Here is an 11,812-nt window from a genome sequence, read left to right on the forward strand (position 1 = left end):
TATACTTTTCTGTATTTTCCAAATATTTTATGAAGGGCATTTTCTCTTATAATCAAGGAGGAGTTAAAAGATATTAAGCCATTTCGAGAGAGAAAAAGAATGGCGTAGATGATAGAGGTTCTGTTCATTCCTCTGGCGACCAAATCAAAGTTGTGATGAAAACAAGGAGCAGCAGCAAGGAAAAATCGCCTGGGATCTAAATGAACAAGCTATACAAGTGGGGAGAAGTCCAAGAAAGCACCCTGTAATGGGGCGAGGATGCAGGGCTGCCAGGTCTCCAGCAGCTGAGACGGAGGCTGCAGCAGCGGCAGCAGCAGCGGCAGAAGCCTCCTAAAGGGGCTGCATCCACAAGTGGATTTTCGTGGTGACGGACCTGAGTTTGTTCTGAGTACCAGTGCCGATTCAGCTGCTTGCAGGGGGCACCAGGGACTTAAAGGGAGACAGTGTCAGAGTGAGGGCCGAGGAGAGACTTGCTCTGTACAGAAGTGCTGGCGGTATCCATTGTTCCCTGTTGAGCCCTCTCCCCCTCCCACTGCGCAGACACAGTGCTGCCATAGCCATGACGTCATCAAACTGGATAACAGAGGTTGCTCTGCTAGGAGGATTCTCTGAAACCCTGCCTACCCCAACTTGGGCCCTACCCAAGCCACATCCGGGTATATCCTCAGTGAGTCAGGTGCTCCTTGCCGAGACTCATGCTGGAGGCAGCCTGGGTGTTTGGTGTGGCCTTTTGAGGCAACTATAAGCATAGCATCTGTGGATTGCTTGCTGAATCTTAACAGGTGGCCCCTTAGAGATAGAATCTTGGGCTAAGTTTGGTCTGCAGCTGAACCCCTCTCAGGACTGTGCCACTGGACACCTACTTCACAAATCCACACTAATAAGACCAGGAAACTTAGGAGCTTTGCTTAGCACATAGAAACTGAAACGGAGAGGCAGCCAAAATGGGAAGACAAAGAAGCAGAAACCATATGAAAGAACAGAACAGAGATCCAGATATAATGGAGTCAAATTATTTATCAGATGCAGAGTTCAAAACACTGGTTATAAAGAAGCTCAATCAACTTTTGGGAAGTGTAGATAAATTCAGTGAGAACTTCAACAAAGAGATAAAAAACATAAAAATGGAAGTGGAAATTATAAAAGGGAACAAGTCTGAAATGAACACATTATCTGAGATGAGAAGTATATTAAATGGAATAAACAAACAAAATGAATAAAGAAGAGGATCAAATGCCCTACCTAGAGGACAGGAAAGCCAATCAGGACACTCAATCAGAATGTCAAGAAAAAAGATGCCAAGACTAAAAATAATTTAAGAAGGATATGGGACATTATTACGGTTCCAAATATTCATCTGATTGGCGTAACAGAAGAAAAGCAAGATGTTGAACAGCTGTTTGAAGAAATAATGATGGAAAACTTCCCTAACCTGGTGAAGGAAATGGACATAAAACCCCAAGAATCCCCAAAATCGGGGATCCAGAGAGGTCCACACCAAGACACATCATAATTAAAATGCCAAAAGTTAAATACAAAGAAAGAACATTAAAAGCAGCAAAAGAAAAACAATTACCTACAGGGGAACACCCATAAGACTAGCAGTGGATTTCTCAAAAGAAATCAGAAGAGCTTGGCAAAAAATAATGGACAGGATGAAGACTCAGGATCTACGACCAAGAATAATTTATCCAGCAAAGCTATCATTTAGAGTTGAAAGACAAAGAGCTTCCCAGACAAAAACAAGCTAACGGAATTTATCACCACCAAGCCAGTATTATAGGAAATGTTGGAGGGACTTCTTTAAGAAAAAACATGTATCAAAAACAGGAATTAAGAATGGTAACAACTACATTCCTATCAAAAGTACCTCAAATGGAAAATTAAGTGCTCCAACCAAAAGATAGAATGGCTGAAAGGATAAGAAAACAAGACCTCTACAGTGAAAAGGAAGGAGATGGAAAAATATATTGCTTTGATGGACCTAGAGGGTATTTAAGTCAGAGAAAGATAAACACTATATGATTTCACTTACATGTGGAATCTAAGGAATAAAAAGAACAGACTAGTCAAAAACAGACACAAATATAGTGGACAATTTGGTGATGGACAGAGGGGAGTGGGGTTTGGGGGGCTGGGAGAATGGGGTGAAGGGCTAAAGAAGTACAAATTAGTAGCTGATGGATGGTCACAGGGATGGGGAGCATGGCACAGGGAATGCAGTTAGCAATAATACGTTGGCTAGGTGGAGGGCGAGGGGAGGGGGTGTGCAATTGGGATTGTTTTATGAACTATATCGATGTCTAACCAATGTACTGTATACTTGAAACTAAATTAAAAAATTATTTAAAAAATTAAGCAATTTCGAAGGATGTTATATTTATAATACAGATAGATCCTAAGACAGAAAAAATATACTTTCGGTTGGAAGAAAAGGATTAACTCAGGTCTTCTTAAAAGTGATTTTTTTAAAAAACATGATTTTAAAAGGTTTGCAGTAAATCTTTGTCTCACTCATGCACACAAACACATACTCTTAAAATAAGTATTTTACCAAATTATGGGTTTTATTGTTTTAAAGTTATATCATTTATGAATGAAAAGAGAGGGTCTTTAGAGTCAGGAAGACCTTGATTCCACTCCTGTTTGGACACCTGTTTGACCTTGGGAACTTTCTGAGTGACTGACCCCCATTTACCTTGGTCTGGTTATTTATGCTTCACAGGGTTGGTTGACATAATGTATTTAAAGCACCTGGCCAAGAGTAGTGTTTGATTGAATGTTAGGATTTTCCCCTTTCCCCAAGAAAAGTAAAATATTAACTAGTGTACTGGTTAATTATGGGCCTAGGGGTTTTCCCATTTGCAGCTTTAAAGTCAGAAGACCAGCCAAGAAAATCTTTATCTAGTAAAGAAAATGTCAAGTACAATTTCTTCAAATAAACAAGAATTTCCCAACCCCCAGTATGCATTCTTTTTCAAACTGATGCTTGGGATAAAAAGTAAAAAAAAATTTTTTTTCATTTTTGGAACCTCAATTGTAGACTATTTTCCTTTAGATTTATGGGATAGTAGTGCTAGAGATCAAATTCCTTAAAATAAGCTGCTCTTTTGTGATGGACTTAGAAACAATATAGTATGAAGAAAGGAACATGAAGAAAGTGTGACTGCTTGATTCAGATATCTTGTCAGTATTTTGCCTCTTTCAAAAAAAACAGCTTCGCTGAATGATAATTCACCTCCTATACAACTGACTTGTTAAAGCATACGATTCACAGGCTTTAGTGCAGTCGTGGAGTCGTGCAAGCACTGCCACAATCTAATACATTTTCACTACCCCAAAAAGAAACCCCATGCCTTCAGTTATCCCCGCTCCGATTTTCCTGTCTCCCCCCGCCCCACACTCCCAGCCCCTGGAAATCACTAATCTATTTTCTTTCGCTGGATTTGCCTATTCCTCATATTTCATAAAAATAGGATTATACAATACATGGTCCTTTGTGACTGGGTTCTTTCAGCACTTAATCTGTATTTTGGAGAACAAGTTTAGGCTGCCAGAGGTGTTCTATCAAAGGTTTTGTTTCCCCTCAGTGGTCAGCAGATAATGCCAGATATTGAACTTCAAATGGCTTTTAAACTTAGAGCAAAAAGAAAGCGCAACAGTTTTCAGGGAATTTTGTTACAGATATTCTGATGCACTGTTTAAACATGATTCTACTTAAACATTTCTTATAGTTTTATTAACATAATACAGGCTCCACATATTCAAAAAGTACAGCTTGATGAATTTTGACATAAGTATATATCCATGAAATGATTACCACAATCAAGATAATGAACATACATCATCTCCAGAAGTTCCTTGTGTCCTTATTCTCCTCTGTTCCCCAGGCTGTTGTTACTTCTTGTCCTCCACCTCTGCAGCGTCTCTTCTCCTGTCCAGGCCTTTTACCACTCAGACCGTCTCAGTGACCTCTCAATTTTTCGTCACCAGCATCTCCTCAATCTGCCTTCTCTCATCTCTGTTCATTATTGTTTCCTTTGTTCAGGTCTTCATCCTTTATGGCAGCTATTGTGACACACTCTAGGTCATCAATAATTTGCACTCTGACAATGTTTCTTCTAAACAAATTGGGCCTTTTTTTATTTTTATTTTTTTATTTTTAAGATGCTTCCTCATTGCCTCTGGGTGGAGTATATGGCATTCTGGGCTTTTATTGTGCTCTGATCCTTTATAGATTTCAGTTTGTTCCTGGCCCCCAAAATGCCAGTTCCTATTTGGCTCTGTGTCTTTGGTTGGGTACTTTCTCTACCTGAAATGTCGTTTTTACTTTTCTCTGCATCATGAACTTGTTACTATTCTTCAGGAACTCACACAGGTTACTGTGTCTGTAATGCCTTTGGCAACTGGGCTCTTCCTGCCTTATCAGACTATAGCATGTCTTAAATTTTATTTAATTATCCACTACCATACCCTTTTCAAAATTGATTTGCAGCAACTTCCAAAAATTCATGTAGTGGTAAAAAACAGATGGATGACCATATAAAAGCAAATAGACTATGAGGGTAGAAAAATAAAGCCAAGAATAAAGTTAGTATATGTTCCATCATACCCTGCACATTGCTGGAGGCAGCTTCAGGTTTTACTCTGAACTTCCTTGTCAATGTGAAAAGGGAAGCATTACGTCAAGAGTTTTCCCAGTGACTGTCAAATGCATAAAATCAGTTCTGGAGAAGATCTCTTCCTGTTACCAAGAATTGAGAAAAATGTTTCTGGGCTGAGTGGGGAGGTGGAGGTAGTGTAAAGACAGCCTGTAATAAATTCCTGGCAAGTGTCATGAGGTGGCTTCCTCTGAGAGACCTCAATGCAGTTGTATAGCATAACACCAAAACACAATTCATAAAAGCAGTTTTATAACAGCAAGGACTGTTACCCTAAAATAGCTGCTGCTTGGTCTAGCTTAATCTAAGGGTAAAATGTAGAATAGCCACAGAAATAGTATTTATCACATTTTAGTGTTACTGTTTTATATCTGTTTACCTCCAAAAGTGATCAACTGCTCCCAGTTTACCATGTTTTTCTTTGGTTTGATAGATGTACAAAACCTTAAAGGAAGGAATGAGGAGAGCCATCTATGACTGTGATCTGCCCAGGAATCATTACAGTGCTGTGCTTTGAATTCTTTGTACTCAAAAAGTCAGATTCAGATATGAGATCCAAGATCTACAAATAAATGGTCATAGATTTTCTTAACTATATTTCCAGGTACTGACCTGCATCTGAGGCAGTTTCAGCAGCCAGTATACCAGCTAAGTGAAATGGCAACAGCAGAGGGACTGCAGCTAGGCCAGTCTCCTTCCAGTGCTTACAGAAGAGAGCCTTGAAAAACATTTAATAGATTCAGCAGTGCTCAACGTTTTAAATTTAACTTTCCCTTTGTCTACTGCATTTGGGGCTAAGACGGTCTTCACTGTCATGATTAATGAGGCACATTCATAAAATATGCATTTTTAAGAGAAAAACAAAAATAGCAAATTTATTGAATGACTTGTTTTCCCAAGTAGCTCTTCTATAATTTAGGTCAAAGATGTTCTGTGATGACATAATACTTTATAATTTTTTTTAACAGTTGCTTTTCTTTGTACACTTAGGAACTTGATAAAGAACTCCCAGTGCTTAAGCCATATTTTATCGATGACCCCGAAGCAGTTGGAGTTAGGGAAGCTGGCTTAAGAGTCACATGGCTGGGACATGCAACGGTAATGGTGGAAATGGATGAGCTCATATTTCTCACGGACCCCATCTTTAGCTCTCGTGCTTCACCTTCACAGCACATGGGTCCAAAGCGTTTTCGTCGTGCCCCATGCACTATAAGTGAACTCCCCCCGATAGATGCAGTCCTTATCAGTCACAACCACTATGACCACCTGGACTACAATTCTGTTGTTGTTCTGAATGAACGATTTGGTAATGAGTTGAGGTGGTTTGTGCCTTTGGGTCTCCTCGACTGGATGCAAAAATGTGGCTGCGAGAATGTGATTGAGTTGGACTGGTGGGAGGAGAACTGTGTCCCTGGACATGATAAGGTCACCTTTGTCTTTACACCTTCCCAACACTGGTGTAAAAGGACTCTAATGGATGACAACAAGGTTCTCTGGGGCAGCTGGTCTGTCTTGGGCCCTTGGAATCGATTTTTTTTTGCAGGAGACACTGGTTATTGCCCTGCTTTTGAAGAAATAGGAAAAAGATTTGGACCTTTTGACCTTGCCGCTATTCCCATTGGAGCATATGAACCAAGGTATGTAGACTTCCAAAGAAAACATTCTTGCTATTATTACTCCATAATAAGGTAACTGAATTTAAAAGTATTAGTTATGATTTTGGAATACTACATAACTTGTGACGTTAATGGTGGACTTTGTTTTACATTGGTTGGGGTTGGTGGGTCAGATTCAGTTAAAATTTTTTAATTTTAAAATATTTAAATCAGTCATATCAGTAAAATAATTATTCAAAATCAGAAATTATATTACCAATAAAAAAGGACCAAGGTTTAAAGAATCACTACACTTAGCCAGAAATTCATGTACTGTTCCAACTAGAGTTAAACTGATAAGCCAGTGTAACATCTAACTCTTGTTCTTCCTTTCACGTGGAAGATAGTCTCTTTATATAACCATTTTTTGCTCCATGACTAGAATGTGCCCATCTTGTCCTATAGCTCTCTTGTGCTTATCAGAGAAAAACTGAGGAATGGTCTATAGCATTAGTCCCTTGGAATGGGCTTATTTCAGTGAGCACTGAATTTAATCTGGTAATGACATTGTTGCATTTCTCGCTGCTTGCCCTCTAACCTTTCCATACTTACTACCTGTCTTCAGAGCAGGTAAAGGTCACACTAGTATTCAAGAATTAGGAGACCCATCCACTGGCTGTGATTTCCTTAATACTGTCTATTTAAAGAAAATAAAAATGATTTCAAGGAATTCAGTTAGATTTCAGTCAACTCTGGTTGATATGTACAAATTGAGAGAAATAAAGTTACAATAGCAAAGGGTGGGCTAATTTAAAAAATATTTTTCTAAAGTGCCTGCAGATACATACAGAATTGTATGTAGGGTCTATTTTATTTAGGCAATCCTACAAGCAGAAGACCACTAATAGATGAATTGAGCAAATCTGATCATTGATTTCCATCTCATTTTATTATACTTATTAACGTTATAAGTTCACTAAAACCATTTCTTCACTATCTTTATTAATGCTTATTTCTCTCTTTTATGTTTTTATAGTTTCTTTAATGGGCTATTTTTACCTTATTTTTAAAAATTATAAATCAGTAATAGTTTTGACTTTTACTTTTTCACTTAATTTTAATTCTGAATTCTAATGAAACCTCTCATCAACCTGATTACAAATGAATTTCATGATACTGATCTTTAGTCAACATGTTCTTGATGTAGTATCTCTTACTTGTAATTATAAAAATAAGTTTTCATATCTACCAATATATGTATTTATCATATATATGTGACTAATAGAATGTGTACAGCCTGACTACACAAATTCACTCACAAAATTCTCCCTTCCTGCATGCATTGCAGCTGTCTTGTTACTAAGATGGTAGGAAGGGGAGGACATTATTTGCTCTAAGAGAATTAAATTGTGGTAGCCTGTACTGCGTAGTCCATTTCTCTGTTCAGTATTAAGTTTTAGAAATAAGGGTATCAACAAAACTTCAGAGTACTCTATAAATTTAAGAAGTTTACACCAAAAATGACTAAGTAATCTGCTTAGAATGTTTCATCCTTAGGGATGATTCTATTCAAGTCAGGAATTTAAATTTTGTTTTTAATTTTTACACCAAGGTAAAAATTTTACATTTATTTCAGATAGACATGAGGGTAGAAAGAAGTATGTTTATCCCTTTGATTTGCAGTTGGAGTTTTAAAAAAGTGAAGAAACACAGACAACTTTTCCTCTTGCCCAGAATTTTGACTGTCAGGAGATAAGGCAGAACAGCGCCTCTCTAATCTGCCTCCAAAGAGAGAGCACAGTGGCTCTGTTTCTAGGCTCCCATAGGGCCTGGCAACTCCTAACAGTGAACAACCCTCCAGCTGTTGCAGGTAGACGAACTTTTCCATGATGTGTCCTACAAGATGCAGAAGCACCTGTGCTGAATCCATATCCTTTAGTCTTAACTGCAGCAGTAGTTGGCAGTAGCAGACCTGGGATTATAATGTGAAGACAATGTTGTTTTTCTTCTCTTAAACTGATGGCTGGGAAAGCAAAAGATCTGCTTGTAGATAGTACACTTTTCACTTTGTATCAGAGATAATAATTCTTTCTGCTGCAAGTGTTCTCTGTTCTTTCCAAGGTGTTAGGCAGCCTTTCAGTGTTTCTACACTCTCTAATTAGTCTCTCTCATGAACCCTCTTTTCTTGCCAAACGAAACACCTCACTGTTCATTTGTATGTTGTTTAAATAAAATCCTTGAATAGTAATTGGATTTTTTTTGCTCCTGATCTTTAAATATTACACATTAATTTTTGTTAGCATTTCACTTTAGCAAGTTTTTTAAAAAAATTCTTTCAGCAAGTTATTCAGGTTCTTTTGTAATTGGAGTTTTGGTTTCTAATTCTTTACCCATTATTTGGTTTCTTTGATTCATACCAGGATTGTAAATTACCTATTTTAAAGTAACAATAAGATATATCTTCAGAATAAATCATCAGTAAACTCAAAATACATGTGAATTAAAACCTTACTATTCAAAGGGGCATTTTGCTTGGAGCCTTATTTATTGTATAGCAGTTTGTACACGAAAGATTTTTGCTTATTTTTTTCCATCGGAAAAGTGGAATCAAAGGAGATTTGTCTACTGTGATTTATTCCTGTGCAGAATATTGAAGGCCGATTAGATGAAGCAGTAATTAGAACTTGGTATATATTTCAAAAGCCAGAAGTAATAAATTGCTGTGTTTCTTTAGGTGGTTTATGAAATACCAGCATGTAGACCCAGAAGAAGCTGTAAAGATTCACATTGATGTTCAAACAAAGAAATCTATGGCAATTCACTGGGGAACTTTTGCCTTAGCAAATGAGGTAAGTTTGATCATGATAGTTACTGGTTATGTATTTGCATTTGCTTACACACACGCTCTTATACTCTAAGTTTCTATATTCTTCAGAAATATTGGTAACATCTAATTCTCTAATCTTTGGCTCTGATCACTGTTTCACTACATGAAATTCCATTTAGAATTGGAATTTCATGTAGTGAAACAGTGATCAGATTTCATGCAATCTAATGATATTTAGTCTAAGTTGGCACCAAATTTGATATATGTTGTGTTTGGATAGATTTGATAAGTATGACATTTCTATTGACTTAACAATTAATGACTCTAGTATTAGAAAATGTGATTATTTGCTTATGCTTCAGTGAGAAGGGCATTATTTTAAGTAGGAATATGTTGGTTATTTTAGTTTGAATTCTTATATGAAATAGCCCCCAAATATATGTATGATTAACCTTTTTCCATTTTTTTTCCTCTCTCTGCCCTTTGCCAGCATTACTTAGAGCCTCCAGTGAAACTGAATGAGGCTCTAGAAAGATATGGATGTAAGACTGAAGATTTTTTTGTCTTGAAGCATGGAGAATCAAGGTACCTAAAAACTGATGATGAAAACTTCGAATAAATATGAACACAGGAGCTTTTAATGCAACAAGCATCATCTGCTATAAATTTGAAAAGACTAAGAAGTTCATGATTATGTTTTGTTATATTGGGAAACAACTTCTGCAAGTTTTTGTTTTATGTTTTGTGTACTAACTTGCTTACTAATATGATTGCCAGTTCATATAAGAGATCAAGTATGGGTCACTTAAATAATGAATTGGCATATGTCGATTTTAAATCTTGTCTCAATGGTATAAGCATTGAATGGAATTTTTTTTTACTTAAGTATTATACTTTAGTGGTAGAATTTTCTGAGGTTATGAAAAACTTATTTTAAAGACTCATTCCTGTTCTGTTCTTAAAGATCTTCTGCAAGGTGAGTCAAGGCTGTCTATATACATAGGTTTTTTTTTAGAGGCCTGCTCACATAAACATACTTTTTATATTCATATTAATGATGAAATTCACTCCCACATGCTTATAGCAGTTCTTGCTCTACTAAAATTAGCTTATATGCCAAATATTGATATCTTTTTTAAACCATAAAAATGGGAGTTTGGGCTAAGTTTCCATTTTTAAAGACTTCATTTTTTAAAAGAGGGGAGCAGTATATTCTATTGCATGTCTACAATCCCCCAATCAAAAGCCCTGAGTTGGAAAGAGGAAGGGAAAGAGAACATGGTTATGAGAACATGATTTATGAAATTTTCTATTTTTAATCTAAAAGACCCACTAAGCACAAATATAGATGCAAGGAAATATTTTATGAAGATAAACGCAGATCTTAAATGTTTATATAGTGTACTTTGAATTAAATTTTATTTTCTCTCCATACACTCAATTTTTTTCTGGTTTCTTAGCAGTAACTCTAAATATATCAATAAGTATTTTGTTTTACATGATTCAGATGTCTAATATTTTTATATTACATGACCCATAAGCATGATTCTGCTTTTATTAAGCCAATGTGGAATACTAATGGTAAAAAAAAAAAGAAAGATGGGAATCAGCTGACCTGAGTGTTAGTCCTATAAGCGATCTGTATAGTCACTTGATTACTCTGAACTTTCCTAAGGGAGAGAGCTGACCAGATGGAGGCCCATTCTATTTTCTTGATCCATAGTATCAGTGAAATGAACTTTATTTATAATCAATAATTAAAATAGGTTTTCTACACCAAATTCTACCCAGGCAGTGGTCTATAGCACATATATGTGCATGCTATATGTTAGCTACTTAATTCCGTCATGGGTTTTCTGTGTACCCTGAAACAAATCACCTATGCTAACTGTGCCTGTTTCCTCATGTGCAACGAGGAGAATTTTGACCTACCTCCAAAAAATGTGAATAATAGTGATTTTTTAAAAAGCACTTTGAAAATATGAGGGAGAAAAAGATTTCTTGAGATATCACTGCCTAATACAGATAGGAAGATCTGAAAGCTGAAAATAGGCTAATGCTTTTCATAACGTATTGTTCCTATTGCAGATTTAAGCATATATATATTAGGACATTAAACCCTGACGACTAATTGATCTCACCCATTTTGTAAAATTTGGAAAGCCATAATAAATGTAAATGATCTTTAGTAAAATTTAGCATTTTTATCTACAAAGATGAAAATCAGTCAAGGGGAAATGTGTATGTAATATGTACGTATGTAATGCATGTGAATGTATGTGATTTGGGGGCACTAAACAAACATTTTTCCCATAAGATAAACCTACAGAAAGAAACAGAACAAGCATAAACTTTTTCACTTCCAAGGAACATTTAACAAGCAGATGTGGATCAGAATGTTAGGTTTGTGGTAGATTTGTTCTGGGGTATATTGCTCGAATACTAGCCAGTGTTCTTGTGGTCACCTCCCTCGCTGTTGCATGCTGACTGAAAATCATCTCTTGCCTCTGCTCTACGAAGCAAGCCAGGTACATCTTGCTCAATTATTTCTTCTCCGTGAATGGCCTTAACATTATTTTTGTATTCATGTGTACCATTTAACTGAGGGTCTCTAAGCACTTTAAATTGTGTTCTAGTTCCACTTAATTGGGCCTGCCTCATTTTTCGCGGCTGCCTCACAAGCTTTAATTTTTAATAACCATTCACATTCCTTCTACTTTGATGTTTTA

The 11,812-nt window shown here is 36.6% G+C and overlaps 1 protein-coding gene across 3 annotated transcripts in view; it reads left to right on the plus strand.

The window, feature by feature from the left end:
* NAPEPLD (N-acyl phosphatidylethanolamine phospholipase D) overlaps positions 1 to 9,953 on the plus strand; it is a 31,380-nt gene extending 21,427 nt beyond the window's left edge. For all 3 annotated transcript variants that reach the window (XM_011365200.2, XM_011365201.2, XM_011365202.2), the window contains exons 3-5: positions 5,652 to 6,298; positions 8,991 to 9,105; positions 9,574 to 9,953. In XM_011365200.2, coding sequence (XP_011363502.1) covers positions 5,652 to 6,298; positions 8,991 to 9,105; positions 9,574 to 9,702 — 891 coding nt within the window. In that variant the 3' untranslated portion in view covers positions 9,703 to 9,953. The remainder of the gene's footprint in view (positions 1 to 5,651; positions 6,299 to 8,990; positions 9,106 to 9,573) is intronic.
* The last annotated feature ends 1,859 nt before the right edge of the window (positions 9,954 to 11,812 follow it).

Source organism: Pteropus vampyrus, unplaced genomic scaffold (assembly GCF_000151845.1).
Source record: "Pteropus vampyrus isolate Shadow unplaced genomic scaffold, Pvam_2.0 Scaffold107, whole genome shotgun sequence".
Taxonomy (NCBI): Eukaryota; Metazoa; Chordata; class Mammalia; order Chiroptera; family Pteropodidae; genus Pteropus; species Pteropus vampyrus.